Genomic DNA, 24,472 nt, shown 5'->3' with positions numbered 1-24,472 from the left:
AGCGGGTATGTGACTTTTTCATAATTGTTGTGTTTGAGTAATTTGGTTTGTGGATGCCATGTGTAGTTAGCAAAATCTTGTGTAGGATCGGTTTCGGTTGGAGGAAAGTCAGCTCACACCTTATTCGACACGGGAGCCTCTCATAGTTTTGTGAGTCCGCGCTTAGTCCAGTCTTGGTCTTTTCGGGGAGTCTTTGAACCGAAGGCTAAGCAGATCCAGACTGTCGGCACGGAGAAGTTGGGTGCAGTTGGCATTTATCACGATGTACCAGTTCTACTTGGAGGAGTCGAGTTGCTCGGAGATTTGACGGAGATAGAGATGAGCTCCTACGATGTTATACTTGGGATGGATTGGCTGTCGCGACATCGAGTAATCTTGGATTGTCCGAAGGCAAGAGTTAATATCCCTAGAGAAGAAGGAAAGATCATTTTCGAGGGAATTCAGACACACCGGGAAATTCCTATCGTATCCATGTTGCGTGCAGAAGAATTATTGGAAAGTGGAGCAGAGGGATTTTTGGCAACAATTTCGATGGCTAAGGAGGACGGTCAGCAGAAGCTGCATGATATATCAGTGGTCGCCGAGTACGAGGATATTTTTGAGCCTTTAAAAGGGCCACCACCAGCTAGAGCGGACGTTCTTACAATAGAAGTAGAGCCAGGAGCAGCACCAATTTCACGAGCTCCATACCGTCTCGCACCAACTGAGATGGCAGAGTTAAAGAAACAATTGGAGGAGCTATCGGATAAGGGATTTATCAGGCCGAGTACTTCACCGTGGGGAGCACCAGTGTTGTTCGTGAAAAAGAAAGATGGGAGTTTCAGACTTTGTATCGACTATAGAGGTCTGAACAAAGTGACCATCAAGAATAAGTATCCGCTCCCGCGTATCGACGAGTTGTTGGACCAGTTGCAGGGAGCTTCATGGTTCTCTAAGATTGACTTGGCATCAGGATACCACCAGATTGCAATAGCTGAGGGAGATGTGCGGAAGACGGCATTCCGTACCCGTTATGGACATTACGAGTTTGTGGTGATGCCATTTGGGTTGACAAACGCACCAGCCGCGTTCATGAAGCTTATGAATGATGTATTTCGTGAGCACTTGGATAAGTGTGTGATCGTTTTCATAGATGACATCTTGGTTTACTCTCGGAGTAGAGGAGAGCATGCTGAACATTTGCGGATTGTGTTGGGTAAGCTTCGGGAACATCAGTTATTTGCCAAGCTGAGCAAGTGTAGCTTTTGGCAGAAGAAGATTGGATTTTTGGGTCACGTGGTTTCAGAAGCGGGAGTTGCCGTAGATCAGGAGAAGATTAGCGCCATTTCAGAGTGGCCGACACCTAAGAATGTGACGGAGATCCGCAGTTTTCTCGGTTTGGCAGGATACTACAGAAAGTATGTCAACAATTTTGCTAGCATTGCAAAGCCAATGACACGACTAACAGGAAAAGACACCGAGTTTGATTGGACAGAGGAATGTTCGGGGAGTTTCACTGAGTTGAAGCGACAACTGACCCATGCGCCAGTTTTGGTACTCCCGAGGCCAGGGATACCATATGATGTTTACACAGATGCGTCAGGCACCGGATTGGGATGTGTACTGATGCAGGAAGGTCAGGTCATTGCCTATGCATCACGACAGTTGAGGCCTCACGAGGCCAATTATCCTACTCATGATTTGGAGTTGGCAGCAGTTGTATTTGCATTAAAAATCTGGAGGTCATACTTGTATGGAGAGAAGGTGAAGATTTTCACGGACCACCAGAGTCTGAAGTACATATTTACGCAAACGGACTTGAATTTGAGGCAGCGTAGATGGATGGAGTTGTTAGCAGACTACAATTTGGAGATCACATATCACCCGGGAAAAGCCAATCATGTGGCGGATGCCTTGAGTAGGCGCAGAAGCGATATATCGGGAACCAAAGAGGTCCAGGAGCTTACTGGGACACTTGCTAGTCTAAGATTATGTGCAGTTACTGTAGAGGGAGAGGCAGTTGGCCTCGAGGCTGTGGAGCAAGCAGATTTGTTATGGAAAGTGCGTAAGGCTCAGGATGCAGATAAGGCTTTGTGTAAGCAGATCGAGATTGAGAGTATTGGATATCATACAGCTTCGAGTGGGATGTTCATGTATCGGAACCGGGTTTGTGTGCCTAATGATGAGTTGTTAAAAAAGGAAATCTTGCAGCAGGCACACCACTCGCGTTTCTCTATTCATCCAGGAAACACCAAGATGTACAAGGATCTCAAGCGTTATTATCATTGGCCTGGCATAAAGAGGGATGTTGCTTCATTTATATCGCAGTGTCAGACGTGTCAGATGGTCAAGGCCGAGCATCAGGTGCCTAGCGGGTTATTGCAGAACCTGCCATTGCCAGAGTGGAAATGGGACATGGTAACTATGGATTTTGTGACGGGGTTGCCAACCACCTTAGGAGGAAAGAATGCCATCTGGGTAATCGTGGATAGACTTACCAAGTCAGCCCATTTTCTAGCTATTAAGAAGACGGACAGAGCTGATCAGTTAGCACAGAGTTACATCAACGAGATTGTGAGATTGCATGGAGTTCCTGTCAGCATTGTATCAGATCGAGATACAAAGTTTACGTCTGACTTTTGGAGAGCCTTCCAGAAGGCGCTTGGGACGAAAGTGCATATGAGTACGGCGTATCACCCGCAGACAGACGGTCAGTCAGAGAGGACGATTCAGACTTTGGAGGATATGCTTAGAGCTTGTGTTTTGGATTGGGAAGGGAGTTGGGCAAAGTACCTACCCCTAGCGGAGTTTGCCTACAATAATAGTTATCACTCGAGCATTAAGATGGCGCCATATGAGGCCCTTTATGGTAGGCCTTGTCGCACACCGCTTTGTTGGACCGAAGTGGGGGAGCGACGTGAGATAGAACCTGCAATGGTTCAAGAGACAGTTGAGCAGGTTGAGATGCTTAAGATACGGCTTAGGGAAGCCCATGACCGTCAGAAGAGTTATGCAGATAAGCGGCGTAAAGATTTGGAGTTCCAGGTTGGCGACCTGGTATACCTGAAAATGAGGACATTTCAGGGAGGATCTAAAACTCGGAAGCTGAAGAAGCTTAAACCGAGATATATGGGACCATATCCCATTTTGGAGCGAATTGGAGCAGTTGCTTACCGATTGGATTTATCCGAAGAGTTATCAGATTTCCATGACGTGTTTCATGTTTCAGTTTTGAGGAAAGTCGTGAGAGAACCAGAGCTCATTTTGCAGCAGCCGCCCAGTGACCTTGGTAGGAATTTGCGTGCGCCGTGTCAGCCAGTAGAGCTATTGGATCGCCAAGTGAGAGCAGATGATGGTATGATGACCGTGTTTGGCCGAGTTCGTTGGGAGAGAGATGAGACTCATGAGGAGACCTGAAAGGCCGAGCGAGGATTAGTATTCGAGGTTTTGTTATGACGACATTGGGCATGTCAGCTTATGACTTGAATTCGGGGACGAATTCCTTGTAAGTGGGGGAGAATTGTAATGACCCTAAACCTTGCCCAAGGGTCAGGTTGTTTTCTTTAAAAAGAGAGAAAGAGAGAGAGAGAGAGAGAGAGAGAGAGAGAGAGAGAGAGAGAGAGAGAGAGAGAGAGAGAGAGAAAGCTCACCAGGAGTCCTCGCCGGAGCCACCGCACGCCAGGACGTCGTCAAGCTCGTCATCACCATCAACCGCAGCTCGAGGTAACCGGAAACCGCCATGTGTTTGAGTTATGTTTCGGTCGTTTTAGTAAATCGGTCATAACTTTCTAACCGAAGTGAATCTCGTGCATCCAAGGCCATCATCGTGTTCCTCTCGTCAAGACGAAGCCGTAGACACCAACCGCGTCACGATCGGAGCCCGGACGAAGCCGTACGCGCCTCCGGAAGTTTCACCTCCGCGCGCGCGTGAGTTCCACGCGCCGCCGCCGGACCACCGTCCCCCGCCGCAGCGCTGCCGCCGGACCACCGTTCTCCGCCGCAGCTCCGCCGTCGCCGCCGGCCAACTTACCGGTAAGCCGCCGCCGTAGCTCCGCCGTCGCCGTCGCCGCCGATGACCGACACCGGTGACTCGCCGGCGACTCGCCAACTCGGCCGAGTCGACCCGGTGAGTCAACTCGGTTGACTCGGTTAACCGGTGGTTTGACCGGTTTAAATCGATTTCGATTCGGTTAGGTTAAACCGGTCGGTTAAAATCAATTGGTAATCGGTTAGGAAAAACCGGATTAATTAATTAATTAATCAATTAATTAAATAATTAAATAATTGATCTTTGACCAGCGGGTTGACTTTTCCGTAAATACCCGTTTTAAACCGTTCGAAAGGCGTTCTGACTCGAAATTTCGATCTGATTTCAGATTTGGAGTCCATTTGAGCAGCTGGAGTTCATATATACCACTTCTCTTCATTGCTAAGGTGAGGGCTACTCCGTTAAATCCCGAGCTAGTTTAGTACTACCGTTATGGAAAGTTTAGTTTCGAAACATGATCTGTCTCTGTGAATCGAGTCTGTTTGAGAGTCTTGCTTGTTTATTATTATTATTGATTGTTAAACCGGAAATAGGATAATAGAGGATTCAACGGTTGATTGAAATGATTGATGTTAAGAATTGTTATATATATGTATATATATATACGAGTCCATGTTTTGGAGATTTGCGGGGTGCAGAGACGTTTGCACTGGCTGCCTATGTTTGAGGAGTTTTGCGGGGTGCAGAGACGTTTGCACTGGCTGCCATGTTTGTGGAGATTTGCGGGGGTACAGAGACGTTTGTACTTACGACGCCTTAGAGATTTGCGGGGTGCAGTGTGGACTACTGTGCTAGCGACGCCTGTAAAGTATATATATCCTTATGAGGAAATGTGATATGCTATTATCGCATTGGTTGTATCATGTCTAGTCCACTAGACATATGTGATTGTTCTGTGTGGTGTAATAGGCACCGTGATTGTCTCATGCTAGAGCTATGCCTACATAGTTGTAGTGCTATGAACTGAGTCAGTGGTTTGCGGTTTAGCATCCCATACCTCACTGGGCGATTCCCCTGTCGCTCACCCCTCCTTATTTCCCCCTTTCAGGTGAGACCGACGAGCAGGAGTGATTATCGGACTGGTGCTATTGGGCTTTTGGGCTTCTATCGTTTTATCGCTTTTATCGTTATCGGGCCTCCAGGCCTTTGGACTTTTATCGCCTACGTTATTCCTATTTCAGACTTTTGGTTTATATCGTATTGTATAGTTCGGATGTTATCGATGTTGGGCTTTTAGGCCTTTTGTTACCGTATCGACTATTATATTATATGTTGTATTATTATTTTATTTTCGCTTTTATCAATTTATTTTATTTTGAAAGTGGCGGGTGTCACATTTTGGTATCAGAGCTATTTACTTATCGTAACATTTTATTATGTAAATCGGGGTGTCACAGATTTTGTCGTCGAGACCAAACGGCGAGTAGTCGAGAGTCTCGAGACGATTGCGGCGACGAGTAACGGAGCTTGAAGTTGGCGGCGAGCGACAGAGCTCATTCAGACTTGATCTCGAGGAAAGGCTTGACGAGGAGACGTCTTTGTAATCCATGGTTGAGGAGAACTTTGTGCGACGAGCCGATGAATTTCCTGCGGCCGATAGAAAGATGATGACCGCCGAGGGATGAACGATTTCTCGTCCTGACTGCTGCTGAGAACGTAACTTCGTTGTTGATGTGTGAACTTTTGGTCGGCAAAGGCTTTTAGTCGGTGGCGGCGGCGAGAGACAGATCTGGTATCGGCTTGATCTCGAGGAGAGTCTTGACGATGAGATGTCTCTGTAACTCTTTTGAAACGTGTGCTGTGTTGCGAGAGCCATGATATATCATGAATTCGCGATCTCAAATCAAACTGCTGTGTCGACGGAGCGAGAGTTGTGAGTTGTGACGACAGTGACAGAGCTGGGAATTGGCGACACTCTTTTGAGCAGTGACAAGTGATGAAGCTAGAGGTCAAGCCTGGTGCCGAGCATCAACTGTTCCGAGTAAAGCACGTGACGGAGGTGACGTTGGCTAGGCTGCTTCTCGGCATTGAGTCGTTGTGATTGCTCCCAAGCCGACTACCGGTAAAGTGAGACGACGAACTTTTCTTTGGCGAGCTGGTGAGCTTTAGGCGACGAAACGATGAGCTTTGGAGATATCGTTACCGTTGGGATTAGCTTTTAGTCGTCATAAGATTTTGTTTGGCAAGAGGTTTTAGTCGGCAGGAGCTCTAGTCGGTGACAATCTGCTTGGGAGCGTACATAAGCTCAAGATTGACGTCATGAAAACGACACAAAAGCTTTGTGAAGGGCTTGGTGTGTAGGCGCTGCGTTGGAGTAACGGCATGAGCTTGAGCCGAGTAACTTCATAAGCTCGAGCTTAAACTATTGTTCGGCACGAGTTGGAGCAGAGTTTATACTCGCTTGGTGCCGGTGGAGAGTTTGAAGGCGTATACCATTCTGACTCTGACGGATGACGGGATGAGACGAGATGAACTTCGAACTGAGGCGCGTGAGAAGAGCTTTAAGCTCTTGAGGAGCTTGTTCTGGTCGCGGCGTGCTCGTCGGGAGAGCTTTAAGTCGGCAAGACCATCACGACTTGAATCTGAACGGATTTTAAGGCGTCTCGTCTCCGTTGTTCTCTCAATTGTGCCGAGTAAAAGAGAAGCAAGTTCTTTTCCTCGTCGCATTCATGCGATAGGTTGCTGAGACATCACAAGCTCTGTTTCATTTTTTAAGAAACAGAGTTCAGGTTAGCAACGAGCCGCCAATGTTGGAGTTGGCGGTCGTGTTTCAGCCATGACGAGTAAAGCGCGAGACTGTCGTTCGGTGTTGAACCGCTGCATCTCGGGTGTCTTTCTTGAAGAAAAGAAAAGGACCCGTTAGAGAGCTTTAAGTCGTCAAGGCCATGACGACTTGTTGAGCTTATTGAGCTTGCTATGACGAGAGAGGCGGAGAAGCTGGTGCCGAGCGAGTGCTTGTGATATCACGCTTTGATGGCCTTCATGGTGTGTTGGGCTCGATGTGGGCCTCTTCTTGTTAAAAGATTGGCCGATCATGGTAGGACCATAGAGATTTCAAGAATCAAAATCCTCGGTATAATGAATTGAACGGCATGGACCGAGTAATAACATTTTATAAGCCTTGGTTTGCTACCGAGTAAATGAAATATGGTAGGTCCCAGCACTTTTTTTTTTTTTGCGACAAACGGACAAGCGACGACAGAACGCTAATGCGACGAAAAAACGGTCAAAGTGACGACCAAACGGTCGAGTGACGACCAAACGGTCGAGTAACGACCAAACGGTCGAGTGACGACCAAACGGACTCAAAGTTCAATTTTTTTCGAAGATACTTCCCCATGCCCCACGGTGGACGCCAATTGTTTGTACCGAAATCGGTGCTATGCGAGAGGTAGACAGATTTCGACTGTGGGATTAGGAGAAGTCTTCTTGTTGGATTAGAACTAGGTGGAGCCATTTTAAAGAGAGTAAAAAAAGGGTTTAATGATTATGGCTGGACCTGGTGAAGGGATGCCTACGTACCCCAAAAACGATTGAACGTCCTCTTTAATCTTAATATACTTACTCTGGTCTGCATTGAGATCACTTGATTGATTCCCAACTGGATTGTTATTGTTTTGTTTATATGAAAGTAAATTACACATGTTTAATTTAAAGGTCTTATTTTTTAAGATTGGTTTAATAGTGGATATCAGATCAAATGGTTTCTTGATTTATCCTTTGGCACCCTTTTCCTGAGTTCGAACGGCGTCTTAAACCCTATTTCTCTCTTTAATTTTAAGTAAAATATTTCTCGTCCTAGGCCCGTTTAAATTATGACCCAGGTCAAATCAAACGAATTCAGAAGAGATAACAATCGTCCAATGTATTTTTGCAACAAGTTGTAACCTATTGTTCGAGTGTAATCAAATAGATTTTTGCGTAATCAATCTCGGCTTTGATCGAGTGTCTTCTTTAACTTACGTATTGTTCAACCATAATTTAAAATGTTAATAAAACTTTGAAATATATGTTATAGTACTCTTAAATCTTATAAAGAAAAGGGTGTGTTGCGTGCACCATAGCATTTTTTTTTTCCTGTCAAATTGTTAATACCATTCAAATCCAAACGAGGAATACAGAACCAATGAATGAAGAAAAGTACTACATGCATGTTCTCTCTAATATTAGCGTGCGTAATAATTAATTAGTTACCGTTGGGAGTGGTAAAAGGAACTTACCAATGGAAGAAAAGAAGAAGCAAAATGAAATGGGTAATAATTCCCATAAAGAATAAAAGTTAAAACCGAGGAAATAAATAACACTTTTGAAAACAGTTTCCAAAAAGAGAAAAAAAGTTTAAGTTGGCGAGAAATTACAAACGTTTTTTTTTTTTTTTTTTTTTGCTTTTTGAAAAATGTACGCCGCCAAAAAGAGAAAAAAGGTTTAAGTTTAACCGAGCAAAATAGGTATAGTAAATGTAAAGTTAGTCATAATAACTTAACAGCAAAGCGTGAAGTCGAATCAATCAATTAAAGCGCATTCTTTTTTACTAATTGTTTTGTATCGGTGAGTGAAAAGAGGCAATGCATGGAAAAGGAGCAAAAGAAAAACAGGTTTACAAAAACATTTTTTTAAAAAAACGAAAATCGAGAGAAATCCGAACCGTTGGATTAATGTAATAGATTCCAGCGGATGTGAGTAGGAAACTTGGAGAGAAATGCGACGTTGTTTGAAGTGCTTATATAAAGTTGTGTGATATTTAAGGATGTTAAATTTAATTACGAGAGGAAACTGTTGATTAAGGAAAGTTTAGCAAACAAATAAGAATACCATCACAAGATGAGAATAAATAACACTATGTGTTACATGTCCGATGAAATTTAAACATTCGAAAACAGTTTCATAAAAAAAAAAAAAAATTAAATAGATTTTTCAAAAATGTATGGGTAAATGTGAAATATCAATGAATCCGACGGTTTAGATTGGAAGCGTGGAGAGGAAGCTAAAATCAGAGGTTGAATAATAAACGGAGCTTGTTTTGTCATTCCCAAAAAAGAAAAAAAAAGAAAAAAAGGTATATTCATAAAAAATCAAAACCGAGAAAAGAAGAGTTAAATCTGGCATCGATAGACCCGAACCGTAGGATTAAATATCACCGGACGTTGATCCAATCAAACGGATGTAATGGAAGCAACCATTTAATTCTTTATTAAACCAAAGAGAGGTATAAAAAGGAAAAAACTAATTCATTCCAAGAGGCTCTCTCCCTCACACTCTCTCTTTGCAACAAAAGCACAAAACTCTGTTCGAAAAACACAAGCGAAGGATGAACTCCAATTCCGAATCCGAGTGCGCACAAATCAGTCAATCTAAACCGTCGAATGAGATCTTTTGGATGGATGAGATGAGATCCAGGCGCGTGACAATTAATATCAACCGTCTAAAAAAACTATCATCCAACGGCCCACCTTGACCATAACCATCCTCTTCGAATTTCAGGTATACATTTCCCTCCTAAACATTTTCTCTTACTCTTCACGATTTTCTCTGGCTCTATTTTCTCTTACTCTTCACGATTTTCTCTGAAAAAGCAGTGAATCGCCATGGACGCAATGGATGCATCTAGGTTCTGCCGAATCCTGGAGGCAGCTTCGGTATTCGATCTCTGCGACCTAGCGCAACGGCTAATTCGAGTTGGTGTTCATCTCCTCGCGAGCGATCCAGAAGGCCATCGAGTTCTGGTGCTCTTCTGCAACAGAGCTTATGAACTCTCACGCGATGCAGATCTGATCTCGATATACGATGAATTGACAAAAAATCGTCAAGAATTGGGACAAAGTCTTCTCAACGAGCTTGGGTAAGAATCCGATTCTTTAAACCCTAATCTCGATTCGTTTTCTAACCAGAGCTTTATTTTTCCAGGCTGGAGAGTATAATCTTGGTGACTGACTACTCTGGGAACAACAAGCATTTTGCCGGTTTGATTCAAGGAGATCTCTTAGTTAGATTGATGATGACTTCTTATGATGTTAAGCCGTTGATTACTTTCATTTCATCAGAGAAAGTTGGTTTCGAAGCTCGTCAGGTATAACTTAGTCCCTTTGTTTATCAGATTAGATTGATTGAAAGTTAACTAATATGATCGTTTGTGTTATTTTTATAGCCTCTTCTAGCTACCATATCAAACAACATTTTGCTTCTATCAAACCATGAGAAAGGTTCTAAAAACTTAAGCGGCTTAATCTCTGTTGCCTGCGATGAAGATTTACACTCGTTGTTTGATGGATTCACAAGTAATCTTCAAGATTTCGGACAGGCTTTACTCAACAAACAAGGGTATGGTTTCGCTTTCAAGGCAATTTTTGTTCATGAGCTTTATGATGACTTTGTTTTTTTGCTTGTTCTTTTTCTCACCAAAGTTTATATTTGTTTAGGCGTGAGACTATATTCTTAGTGACTGACAAGGGTGGGAAGAACCAGCAATTTGCTGGTTTGATTCAGGGAGAGCTCTTAATGAGATTTTTGAAGAATGATGATGATGTTAAGCCTCTTATTTCTTTCATTACATCCGAGAAAGTTGGATTCCAAGCTCGTCAGGTATTACTTAGTCCCTTTGTTTATCAGATGAGATGATTAAACATGATTTAATATGATTGTGTTTTGTTATTTTTTAAAGCCGCTTCTAGCCACCATCTCAGCCAACATCATTTCTCTATCAAGCCATTTTAAAGCCTATAAGAACCTGTGTGACTTGATCACTGTTTCTTCCAAGGAGTTTAACTTCTCTCTTGTTCAAGCAATTCAGGAACATCTTGTGGCTATCTCGAAGCTCAAATTTGGGTATAAACTTTATCTTTTTTCCTTTTTTTCAAAATGTGATTCTTATTTAATTTGAAGTAGACGTAATTATATTCACCATTTATTTTTGTTTGGTAACCAAAGATAACAAAGCACACCCACACGTAAAGAAATGATTATGGCCATCTGTTCTCCTTGCTTTGTCGCATGCTTTAGTGGCATTTACTTTCTTTTTTTGATACATTAGTCGCACTTACATATATGACCTCTTACTTGTAATGTATTTAATGCAGGAACCATGTTGTTCAGAGTCTCATTTGTCTTCAAAACGAAGCTTCTAAGCTTGCCATTGCGTCTTTGAAGGGCACTCTGATGATTCTTTCCAAAATTGCATATTCTCACTTTGTTGTACAGAGCATTTTCCGTAGCAGCGATGACATGACCGTTCTTGATTGCTTCAAAGAGATCAACCTTGAAGAATTGGTGACAAACCCCAATGGCCACTTTGTTCATCAAAGCATCGTAAGGAGGTTCCAAACTCTTGATGTTGAGCTTTGCAGAAACATCTGCTCTGAAATTGTGTCCAGAAAGTTTGATTTTGAGCTTCATGATCCTGGATACCAAGTGTTCCTTACATGCAAAAGCGTGCTGCTCAAGATAGGTAAAATTTGCGACCACACTTTGCTTGATTCTGTATTTTTCCTTTTCCTCCATATATTTACATTCCTTTGATATTATGCTTTTTAGGAAACTGAGCTCTGGAGCTAAAGGGTGATGACAAGTGTTCATAAGATTTGACACGTTGCCAAGTTTGCATCTTTTTTTTCCGCATATATTCCATTCCGGTTGTTAATACATTACTCTGTCACGGTACATTTGTGTCACAACGTTGAAAGGCTTGTTAAACGTATGGTACACACACTTAACTTTCAATTTGAAGCTGTTGTATTTGCTGTCTAAGATTAACAAATACCGTAAAGGATGGATGATAAGTAGATAAATTCATCAGCGCATTTAGTAAAATACATATCCACCCACAAATTACAATTCATAGAATAAAAAAGATATATTTGACATAATAAACACCCAAAATATAAATATCACACAAGTCTCCCGGACCACCACAAAGAAAACATTAAAACAAACAAACAAGGCCACTGAGATTGTTGCAAGACAAAGACAAGTAAAAGAAAGGATAAGGAATAAAGCCCAAAACCTTTGAACCCAGATAGAAAAAATTATTGTATTCAAATGGTATGAACAAGATTCGAACCTGCCCCACTGCGAAAATATTGTAAGCTTAAACCACTGCACAACTGTGAACATATGTCGATTTACTGTCCTTTAAATATATAATATAATTTGGTGCCTAAAGCTTGGGCTTTACCAGCTTTAGCCCAGGGCCGGTTACATAAAATTGTCAAAAAATGTTTTCTCCTTGACGACTAAAATCATGAAATTTCTCCTTGATGACTAAAATCATGAAATTTATCAATTTTTGATCTTGGTTTATTGAATCAAATTACTAAAAGAACAAGATAGAAAAGGAAAAGCACGAGATGGAAGTGGCCAAGATGCCGAATTAGGCTGAGCAGGATTATGTAAGCAGCGAGATGGTTCGCAACTAATCACCTTATTTTCACATCACATGCATCTTTGTACTTGTTTCATATTACATGCATCTTTATACTTGTTCTACACATTTATTCCCTACGCTCGAGAAATTAAAACCTATATTTTCTTAGAAGAGAAATTGCTGAATGTTTGACGAATAATCCCCCTATATATTAAATGAGAAGTCACTTTAGTGATTTCTGGTGACGTGTCACTCATAGTTGAAGTTTCAAAAAATTGTTATAATTTGATTGGTCGATTGTTTTTAATTTTTATTTATTTAAATTAGATCTAAAAATTTAAGGTAAGTCTAAAAACATTTAACATCACTTGCCATATAATCTAAAGAATATTACAAATAACAATTTATTGCAACTAATTCTCGAAATTATAGAAAGATTAATAATGTTTTATTTATCACCTTTAATATTTATAAACTATAAAATATAATGAACTAATTTTTATATAAGATAATTATAATGGTTTTATACTCTACTTGATGAATTGTATTCGAATATAATTATATAATAACTATTTTAAATATTACAAATCCAAACATGTCTATTAATATGATTTTTAAATTATTTATCATTGTTTACAGAATAAATTTATCAGAAATTTAAAATTATTTATATAATGTTATAAATTATTTATAAAAATATAAATCCTACTATATATTGATTGAGAAGTCACATAAGTGATTTTTTATTACGTGTTGATCATAAATGAACTCTTCAAATTGTTATAATTTGATTGGCCGATGATTTTTAATTTTATTTATTATAATTATATCTAAAAGGAAAATATAATTCAATTACCACTTTACAAATAATCTACATAATATTAGAAATAATTATTTATGATAACTAATTGTTGAAACTATGAAAGAGTAATAATGCGATCAATTTTTTTATATATTTATAAATTACATAAAATAATAAACAAAAATGTTTATTTGAATTGATATAATGATTTTATATTCGTATAGAAAGAATTATATTTGTATATAAAGTATCATAATAACTATTAATGTCTAATAATTCAATGCATGCTTTATAAATCATTTATAAAATTATAAATACATTTATAAAATTATTTATATTGGCTTATTAGAGGTTCTAAGTCATTTATAGAAGCTTATACATTACTTTATAAAATGTATTTTGAAAATTTATCCTCCTATTACAATATTTTTAATTTTTTCATTTTTAATGGTAAAACTAAGTGAACCGCCCGCCCGCATGTGCGGGCATTAACATTAATATTAAATTGATAATTACATATATTACAACTATATAATACTTATGTTAGATGTATATGGTTAATATGAAAGATTCGATGTTACATATTGATATTTATACTATGTTCATATGAACAAAGAATACATTAGAACGTTTAGAAAACGATCACATTTAACACTAATCTTAAAACATCAGAAAAATATAATTGAGAAAAAACAAATATTTCACGCATAACCCCAATAAAAAAATCAGCCATGAAATATAAGAGAGATTTGAATTACCTAAGATTTATTATCATTGGTTTCATTGTAACAACATAGATGATTTACGATTTCCTTCTCTAAGCTTTGAGTCAGAAAAGAGGTAATTCTAACAAAAATATTTAAAGATGTAAACAATCCCCAAAAGATAACAAATTATATAATTGATTAGACAACGTCAATGAGTTTCAAAGTTTTTAAAAAGCTTTGAGATTACCTTTGGCTCTCAGACGTACCGAAGAGGATCACGCGCAATAAAAAAATTGCACTTGATTAGCATACACATCTTATATTATATGCTTGATAAGTGATTTAACTTTATAAAAAAAAAATTATTTTTTTCGAAAGAGATGGTCAGTTCCTGGATAAACAGAGTCGTCTCTTTTTGTTAGTTGAATCACTACTGATGCAAAAATATAGATAGAGATACAACGTGGAGAGGAAGAGAACAAAAATAAACGGAGAAGATCACAAAAGTAGAATTTAAATCAGAACGATCAAAAACTTATGAAAACTTAATACATTTTATCAGATATAAATGATACGTTTTGTTGGATAAAATAAGTAAATTTGAAAAGGTATAAAGTTTTATTAATAGTTTAATGAAACAATGGTAATTAGAATTTTCTTTAATAAAGAAAAAATGAAACAAATCAATCGAGAACATGTTATTTCCTTTCATTTTTAAGTCATATTTTAAAGAAAAAATGATGTTTACATCTGGAGATGTTCTTATTAGAGGACAACGACCAGCTTCGGGTAACAACAAAAACAGCAAACTTCTCATCCTTCAAATGAGTAATGATACATTTGAGAGAGAGCAAAACAGATTCTAGTCAAAAGACGAGTCAAACAAATCAGTCTCATATATTTCTTTATTTGTCATGATTACCGTTAAAGCAAAATATATACATACATCCCCACAGAATCTTAAACTGTAGAGAAATTTTATCATACATGTCTATATTCTAATAAGTGTAGAGCTTCTTCCTTGGGTAGTTTGATAGAAAGATGATATCTTTCTATCTGTGTGTTATCTTAGACCCGATAGTTCCATGGCTAGCAAATCTAAAGGCTGTTGATCAGCATCATCATTGTCGAAAGCCGAAGACCCAAACATTTGGTAAGTTGGATCATTGCAATGTGCTTCATTAAGCCTTGGCACAGAAGTAGTAGACAAAGATGAGATTGTCTTGAAAGAGATATTGGCATGGTAGAAATGTGAATGGTTATGCGAAGCAGCCCATCTCTCAGCTAAACCATCTCCTTCCAGCATCAAAACCACTTCAAACATTTTAGGACGATGAGCTGGAAGATATTGTGTGCATAGCAAATCCACTTGCAACATCTCTCCGACTTCAATCTTATCATAGTTTGTCCCTAGTTCTCGGTCCACCAGTTCCTCTACCTTCATTTCTTCATGCAGTTTCCTCACCTAAACCAAAGTTTGATTCAGTTGATTGTAATCAAGAAAGTGTGATTATGAGTCTTATTGCTTACACATTCAAGCATAACTCCTTTCTGGCTAGCGGTTTTACCAAACTGAGCTCTCAATCCGGTTATGAGCTCAAGCAAGAGTATACCAAACCCAAACACATCGGTCTTCTCAGAAGACTGACCTGTGGAAAGATATTCAGGTGCAATGTGACCAACGGTGCCACGGACCGTGGTCGAGACATGAGAATCCTCGTGGTTGAGGAGCTTCGCAAGCCCAAAGTCACCAACAACAGCTTCAAAGCACTCGTCTAAGAGTATATTAGCTGCTTTGACATCTCTGTGAATGATCTTGGGATCACATTGCTCGTGCAGATACATCAAACCTCTTGCTGCTCCAATCGCAATCTTCTTCCTCATGTTCCAGTCCAATGCCGGTTTTGCTACAACAGTGAACAAAAAACTCGTTAAAAACAGTCAATGGGAATGAGATTTAACCAAGACTTATACTCAGAAAGAATACTCATTCTCTACAAAATAAAAACTTTCCAAAAATAGTAGTTTTTAAGAAAATTATTTAAAAATACAACCTATTGATGCAAAACTCAGAAAGAATACTTATCTATCCACAAATATTATTGTTATCCGAATTTCTATATCACAAACCCAAATCTACAGTATTTCTCTAAAAAATGAAAACTTTCCAAAAATAACAGTTTTTAAAAAAATTAATTAAAAATACAACCTATTGATGAAAAACTAAGAAAAAATATTCAACTATCCACAAAAATTCATGTTATCTTAATTTATAAATCACAAAACCCAAATCTACAGTATTTCTCTAAAAAATGAAAACTTTCCATAAATAACAGTTTTTAAGAAAATTATTTAAAAATACAACATATTGATGAAAAATTCTTAAAGAATACTCATTTATCCAAAAATATTCTTATTAGCTTAATTTCTTAATCACAAACCCAAATCTACAATATTTCTTAAAAAAACTGAAAACTTTCCAAAAATATCTGTTTTTAAGAAAATTATTTAAAAATACAATATACTGATGAAAAATTCAAAAAGAATACTCATCAATCCACAAATATTATTGTTGTCCTAATTTCTAAACCATAAACTCAAATCTACAGTATTTCTCTAGAAAATGAAAAGTTTCCAAAATAACAGTTTTTAAGAAAATTATTTTAAAATACAACATATTGATGAAAAACTCAGAAAGAATACTCATATATCCACAAATATTATTGTTATTCGAATTTCTATATCAAAAATTCTAAAACCATATCTATCTTTAACCAAAAACTCTCTAATTTCTAAATCACAAACCCTAATCTACAGTATTTCTCTAAAAAATGAAATTTTCCAAAAATATCAGTTTTTAAGAAAATTATTTAAAAATACAACCTATTGATGACAAGCTCAGAAATAATACTCATCTATCCACAAATATTATTGTTATCCGAATTTCTATATCACAAACCCAAATCTACATCATTTCTCTAAAAAATGAAGTAGTTCTTAAGAAAATTATTTAAAAATACAACCTATCGATGAAAAACTCAAAAAGAATACTCAACTATCCACAAAATTTCGTGTTAACTTAATTTATAAATCAAAAAACCAAATCTACAATATTTTTCAAAAAATGAAAACTTTCCAAAAATAACAGTTTTTAAGAAAATTATTTAAAAATACAACGTATTGATAAAAAAATTATTAAAGAATACTCATCTATCCAAAAATATTATTGTTAGCCTAATTTGTTAATCACAAACCCAAATCTACAATATTTCTCAAAAAAACTGAAAACTTTACAAAAATATCAGTTTTTAAGAAAATTATTTAAAAATACAACATATTGATGAAAAATTCAGAAAGAATACTCATCAATCAACAAATATTCTTGTTATCCTAATTTCTAAATCATAAACTCAAATGATTATAAACTCAAATAATTTCTAAATCAAAAAAAAAAAAAAAAAAAAAAAAAAAAAAAAAAAAAAAAAAAAAAAAAAAAAAAAAAAAAAAAATCATAAACTCAAATCTACAGTATTTCTCTAGAAAATGAAAACTTTCCAAAATAACAGTTTTTAAGAAAATTATTTAAAAATACAACATATTGATGAAAAACTCTTAAAGTATACTCATCTATCCAAAAATATCCTTTTTAGCCTAATTTCTTAATCACAAACTCAAATCTACAATATTTCTCAAAAAAACTGAAAACTTTCCAAAAATATCTGTTTTAAGAAAATTATTTAAAAATACAATATACTGATAAAAAATTCAAAAAGAATACTCATCAATCCACAAATATTATTGTTGTCCTAATTTCTAAATCATAAACTCAAATCTACAGTATTTCTCAAGAAAATGAAAACTTTCCAAAATATCAGTTTTTAAGAAAATTATTTTAAAATACAACATATTGATGAAAACACAGAAAGAATACTCATCTATCCACAAATATTATTGTTAACCGAATTTCTATATCAAAACTTCTAAAACCATATCTATCTATAACCAAAAACTCTCTAATTTCTAAATCACAAACCCTAATCTACAGTATTTCTCTAAAAAATGAAAACTTTCCAAAAATATCATTTTTACAGAAAATTATTTAAAAATACAACCTATTGATTAAAATAGTAGTTTTTAAGAATATTATTTAAAAATACAACATATTGATGAAAAATTCTTAAAGAATACTCATCTATCCAAAAATATTCTTGTTAGCCTAATTTCATAATCATAAACCCAAATCTACAATATTTCTCAAAAAAACTGAAAACTTTCCAAAAATAGCAGTTTTTAAGAAAATTATTTTAAAATATGACATATTGATGAAAAATTCTTAAAGAATACTCATCTATCCAAAAATATTCTTGTTATCCTAATTTCTAAATCACAAACCCCAATCTACAATATTTCTAAAAAAAATGAAAACTTTACAAAAATAGCAGTTTTTAAGAAAATTATTTTAAAATACAATATATTGATGAAAAATTCAGAAAGAATACTCATATATCCACAAATATTCTTGTTATCCTAATTTCTAAATCATAAACTCAAATCTACAGTATTTCTCTAGAAAATGAAGACTTTCCAAAAATAGCAATTTTTAAGAAAATAATTTTTAAAATACAATCTATTGATGAAAAACTCAGAAAGAATACTCATCTATCCAAAAATATTCTTGTGATTCGAATTTCTAATTCACAAACCCGAATCTACAATATTTCTCTACAAAATGAAAACTTTCCAAAAATAGCAGTTTTTAAAAAAATTATTTAAAAATACAAACTATTGATGAAAAACTCAGAAAGAATACTCATCTATCCAAAAATATTATTGTTATCCGAATTTCTATATCATAAACCCAAATCTACAGTATTTCTCAAAAAAATGAAAACTTTCCAAAAATAGCAGTTTTTAAGAAAATTAATTAAAAATACAACCTTGCCACCACTTGATCTAACTCACATGGGTAGCCGACAAAAAAAAATTAAAAATACAACCTATTGATGAAAAACTCAGAAAGAATATTCAACTATCCACAAAAATTCGTGTTATCTTAATTTATAAATCACAAAACCCAAATCTACAGTATTTCTCTAAAAAATAAAAACTTTCCAAAAATAGCAGTTTTTAAAAAATATATTTAAAAATACAACATATTGATGAAATTTTTTTAAAGAATACTCATCTATCCAAAAATATTCTTGTTAGCCTAATTTCTTAATCACAAACCCAAATCTACAGTATTTCTCAAAAAAACTGAAAACTTTCCAAAAATGGCAGTTTTTAAGAAAATTATTTAAAAATACTACGTATTGATGAAAAATTCAGAAAGAATACTCATAAATCCAAAAATATTCTTGTTATCCTAATTTCTAAATCACAAACCCCAATCTACAATATTTCTAAAAAATGAAAATTTTCCAAAAATAACAGTTTTTAAGAAAATTATTTAAAATACAATATGTTCATGAAAAATTCCGAAATAATTCTCATTTATCAACAAATATTCTTGTTATCCTAATTTCTAAATCATAAACTCAAATCTACAATATTTCTCTAGAAAATAAAGATTTCCAAAAATTGCAAATTTTAAGAAAATTGTTTTAAAATACAACCGATTGATGAAAAACTCACAAAGAATACTAATTTATCCAAAAATATTCTTATGATTCGAATTTCTATATCACAAACCCAAATCTACAATATTTCTCTAAGAAATGTATACTTTCTAAAAATAGTAATTTTTAAGAAAATTATTTAAATATACAACCTATTGATAAAAAACTCTGAAACAATACTCATCTATCCACAAATATTCTTGCTATCCTAATTTAGAAATCACGAACCCTAATCTACAGTATTTCTTTAAAAAATGAAAACTTTCAAAAATTAGCAGTTTTTAAAAAACTTATTTAAAAATATAACATATTGATGAAAAACTCAGAAAGAATACTCATCTATCCACAAATATTATTGTTAACCGAATTTCTATACTAAAACTTCTAAAACCATATTTATCTATAACCAAAAACTCTCTAATTTCTAAATCACAAATCCTAATCTACAGCATTTCTCTAAAAAATGATAACTTTCCAAAAATATCATTTTTAAAGAAAATTATTTAAAAATACAACCTATTGATGAAAAACTCAGAAAAAATACTCATCTATCACTACAAGAAAACCCATGCTTAACAACGAAAATTAACGAGGAAAAACAATCCTCGTAAATTTGCGTCGAGTTTACGACGAATTTACGTGAAAAACTAAAGTCATCGTTATTTCCTCGTAACGTAACGACAAAACTGTTTCGTCGTAAAGTGGATGTAATTTTACGAGTATTTTACGAGGAAAAACTATTTCCTCGTAAATACGACGTAAATTTTGCGTGGTATTTACGAGGGAATAGTTTACGTGTATTTAGCGAGGAAATTTTTGAATCCACCAACTTGATAGGTGTTACACGTTTTTTTTGCCCACCTAATTAATTTTCGTCGTAAATTCATAGCAAAATTACAACTACCAGATTCGAATTTTCCTATAAATATGGATGTTTGAACATCATTTTAAACACACCAACAACAAAAAACGTGAAAGAAAAAAAATGGCTGGCTCCGGGACTATTTACGAGTTGCGGAAGTGGATGTATATGCATAGAGATGCTAACGGGAGAGTGACGAAAGAATACCTTGCGGGTCTGGAGACATTTATGCATCAAGCAGATTCAACACCGCTCGCCCAAGAAATACAACAATTCGAAACTGGCAAACCGTGAAAATGTTTGGAAGCATTTAATAAATAGAGGTTTCACGGCAAATTACTATATCTGGTTTCAACATGGAGAAGGTTTTAATTATGATCAGAATGAAGCTAGTAGTAGTAATAGCAATTTTCAGGAAAAAGAACCGGTTGATCATCATTTGCATAATGAACATAGTTACCATCAGGAGGAGATGGTAGATTATGATAGGGTTCATGATATGGTAGCTGATGCATTCGTAGCTCATGATGAAGATGAAGAACCTAATATAGATGCAAAAAAGTTTTACGAAATGTTAAACGCGGCGAATCAACCACTTTACAGTGGTTGTAGAGAAGGTCTCTCTAAATTGTCGTTAGCTGCTAGAATGATGAATATTAAAACTGATCACAATCTACCTGAAAGTTGCATGAACGAATGGGCGGACTTGTTTAAAGAGTATTTGCCGGAAGACAATGTGTCTGCTGATTCTTATTATGAGATTCAGAAACTGGTTTATAGTCTTGGGTTGCCTTCGGAGATGATAGATGTTTGCATCGACAACTGCATGATCTATTGGGGAGATGATGAGAAGCTAGAAGAATGTCGATTCTGCAAGAAGCCACGATTCAAGCCGCAAGGACGGGGACGTAATAGGGTACCGTACCAAAGGATGTGGTACCTACCAATTACAGACAGATTGAAAAGATTGTATCAATCAGAGCAGACTGCTGGAAAGATGAGATGGCATGCCGAGCATACTCAGACGGATGGTGAGATGACTCATCCATCAGATGCAAGAGCCTGGAAACATTTCAACAAAGTACATCCAGATTTCGCTAGCAATATCCGGAATGTGTATCTCGGATTATGCACAGATGGATTTAGTCCGTTCGGAATGTCAGGGAGACAATATTCATTGTGGCCAGTCTTTCTTACTCCATACAACCTGCCACCGGAGATGTGCATGCAACGGGAGTTACTATTCTTGACCATATTAATACCTGGTCCGAACCATCCAAAAAGGTCCCTGGATGTTTTCCTACAACCACTGATAAAAGAGTTGAAGGATTTGTGGTCAACAGGGGTGAGGACGTATGACTGTTCAACGAAGACGAATTTTACGATGCGAGCGATGCTTTTGTGGACCATAAGTGATTTCCCTGCCTATGGGATGTTGTCTGGATGGACTACACATGGGAGATTAGCTTGTCCATATTGTAATGGAACGACAGATGCGTTTCAACTGAAGAATGGTAGGAAGACAAGTTGGTTTGATTGTCACCGTCGATTTCTTCCCATTGGCCATCCTTACCGAAGAAACAAGAATTTGTTTAGGCACAAAAGGGTTGTGAGAGACACTCCTCCTCCATATCTAACTGGAGAACAAATTGAAGCGCAAATCGACTACTACGGAGCTAACGAAACAGTTCGTTGGGGTGGTAATTGGCATGTCCCTCGTAATATGCCAGATTCTTACGGTGTTCATCACAACTGGCACAAGAAGAGTATATTTTGGGAGTTGCCATATTGGAAGGATCTTCTTCTGCGCCACAACCTCGATGTGATGCATATAGAGAAGAATTTCTTTGAGAACATCATGAATACAATATTGAATGTCCCAGGGAAGACAAAAGACAACATAAAATCGAGGTTGGACTTGCCGGATATTTGCTCAAGAAGCGAGTTACATATTAAAAGCAATGGACAAGTTCCCGTTCCGATATTCAGATTATCTTCAGAAAAAAAGTCGGTGTTGTTCAACTGGGTGGCATCAGAAGTGAAGTTCCCCGATGGGTATGTTTCGAATCTCTCTAGATGTGTTGAAAAGGGTCAAAAGTTCTCCGGGATGAAGAGTCATGATTGTCATGTATTTATGCAACGACTACTGCCCTTTGCATTTGCGGAGCTACTTCCAACAAACGTACATGAAGCACTTGCAGGTACGTAGTGTATTATATCACAATAATTTACAAAATAATATATGACTAACAATGTGTTTAATTTTTTTTGAATATAAAAGGCATTGGAGCATTTTTCAGGGATCTGAGCACACGCACTCTTAAAGAAGAAGTTGTGGAACAGCTTCAGGAGAACATTCCCATCTTATTGTGCAACTTGGAGAAGATATTTCCTCCCGGATTTTTTGACGTCATGGAGCATCTAGCTGTCCACCTCCCATATGAGGCATTGCTTCGTGGACCTGTACATTACGGATGGATGTATCAGTATGAGCGAGCCATGAAATATTTGAAGGGAAAAGCAAAGAACCTCGCCAAAGTTGAAGGTTCTATAATTGCTGGAAGTTTGACGGAAGAAGTTTCTCACTTCACATCGTACTACTTTGCGTCAAAAGTACGTACACGGAGAAGAGCTCCAAGAAGATATGATGATGGTGGTGTTGCGCCAACATATGCAGTTGCTGGTGTTCCAGACATCTTTAGCCAGATTGGGCGACTCGGTGGGAAGTCTAAAGAGGTTTGGTGGTCGAGTGAACAAGACGCTCATAGTGCACACACCTATATTCTACTCAATTGCGAAGATCCATTGATGCGTTATTTTGAAAGGTAACATATATTGACACTTCGAAACACATATAAGTATAATTAATTGTATAATTGCGAGAGATTCATTCCTATAAAATGTGATTTTACAGCCTATTTGTTTCTCAAGTCGAAGAAACATTTCCTGGTATATCCACAAGTGACGTAGACAAAAGGAAAGATCAACACTTCATTAAGTGGTTGCGGAATCAGGTATTAACTAAAATTTTTTTCATACATTATCTGTATTTCATTAACATTCTCTTTATTTTTGCAGGTTGATTATGACGACGACGATGCAGATTATCCTAAGTGGTTACACGAAGTAATTCAATCTCCACTTGTAAAGGTCACCACATCACAGATGTATTTCACACGAGGCTATACTTTTCATACATATGACTATGGTAGACAGCGGGCGACCAGTAACTATGGAATATGTGTGAAAGGGGAAACAGATTTCTACGGGATCTTGACGGAGATTATTGAAGTCGAATTTCCAGGGATACTGAAGCTGAAATGCGTCCTCTTCAAATGTGAATGGTTCGACCCCGTCGTCAACAGAGGTGTTCGGTCTAACAAATTCGGTGTAGTTGATGTCAACGGTGGACGAAGGTACAACAAATTCGAGCCTTTCATCTTAGCTTCACAAGCAGACCAAGTTAGCTTCCTTCCATACCCTCGGATGAGAGATTCAGGTATAAATTGGTTAGCAGTAATCAAAGTTACACCTCGAGGACGAATCATCAGTGGAGAAGAACCACCATTGCAAGAAGAACAGATAAATGAAGTTGAGGAACCTGAACAAGAAATTGATGACATCCTTCTCATTGATCCGCATAATCACGAGTACGAAGATCTTACCGATGATGCCACAGACGAAGCTGTTGAAGACGAGTTTAATGAAAATGATGATGTTTCTAGTGATGACGAGAATGTCGATGTATCCGATTGATGTATTTGTTTTATGAATAAGATGAGGGAGTTTGTTTTATGAATAAGATAATGTGGGGTTTGTTTTATGAATAAGGTAATGTGGGAGTTTGTTTTATGAATAAGCAAATGTGGGAATTGTGGTTTGGAATGGAAATAAAGATGGGGTTTGGAATATATGAAGTAGAAAATAAGGAATATGGGGTTTGGGGTTTCGGGTTTCGGGTTTTGGATTCTAGGGATTTAAACATAACAGTCGTTAATTCCACGTAAGCTTAAATCGTCGTAAAGTCCTCGTATTCCAACGAGTAAATAACGACGAAGGACTCGTTAATTCCACGTAGGACTAAATCGTCGTAAATACCA

At 36.6% G+C, this 24,472-nt stretch overlaps 3 protein-coding genes across 4 annotated transcripts; 2 read left to right on the top strand and 1 right to left on the bottom strand.

Moving 5' to 3' along the window:
- Positions 1 to 3,446: 3,446 nt before the first annotated feature.
- LOC125580887 lies at positions 3,447 to 5,372 on the top strand. The gene is made up of 6 exons (XM_048746142.1): positions 3,447 to 3,452; positions 3,527 to 3,702; positions 3,797 to 3,939; positions 3,972 to 4,011; positions 4,356 to 4,413; positions 5,076 to 5,372. Exons 1-6 carry the CDS (start codon positions 3,447 to 3,449, stop codon positions 5,262 to 5,264), a joined length of 612 nt encoding a protein of 203 aa, XP_048602099.1. The 3' UTR covers positions 5,265 to 5,372.
- A 3,038-nt stretch (positions 5,373 to 8,410) lies between these two features.
- On the top strand, positions 8,411 to 11,767 carry LOC106375450. 2 transcript variants are annotated; one of them, XM_013815361.3, is made up of 8 exons: positions 8,411 to 9,508; positions 9,604 to 9,866; positions 9,932 to 10,094; positions 10,173 to 10,345; positions 10,444 to 10,606; positions 10,686 to 10,849; positions 11,101 to 11,468; positions 11,555 to 11,767. In XM_013815361.3, exons 2-8 carry the CDS (start codon positions 9,613 to 9,615, stop codon positions 11,560 to 11,562), a joined length of 1,293 nt encoding a protein of 430 aa, XP_013670815.2. In that variant the 5' UTR covers positions 8,411 to 9,508; positions 9,604 to 9,612; the 3' UTR covers positions 11,563 to 11,767. The 2 variants fall into 2 exon arrangements, with proteins under 2 accessions (XP_013670815.2, XP_048601276.1); XM_048745319.1 differs by having other exon boundaries at positions 8,413 to 9,551; positions 9,587 to 9,866.
- A 1,639-nt stretch (positions 11,768 to 13,406) lies between these two features.
- Positions 13,407 to 15,891, bottom strand: LOC125580602 (probable LRR receptor-like serine/threonine-protein kinase At4g30520). The gene has a single exon (XM_048745318.1). The coding sequence runs from the start codon at positions 15,774 to 15,776 to the stop codon at positions 15,375 to 15,377; it is 402 nt and encodes a 133-aa protein (XP_048601275.1). The 5' UTR covers positions 15,777 to 15,891; the 3' UTR covers positions 13,407 to 15,374.
- Between the last annotated feature and the right edge of the window lie 8,581 nt (positions 15,892 to 24,472).

The sequence above is a fragment of the Brassica napus genome, chromosome C1 (genome assembly GCF_020379485.1).
Source record: "Brassica napus cultivar Da-Ae chromosome C1, Da-Ae, whole genome shotgun sequence".
NCBI classification, from domain to species: domain Eukaryota; kingdom Viridiplantae; phylum Streptophyta; class Magnoliopsida; order Brassicales; family Brassicaceae; genus Brassica; species Brassica napus.
Note: the sequence above shows the minus strand (reverse complement) of the source record. Positions and strands in the feature narration are given on the sequence as shown.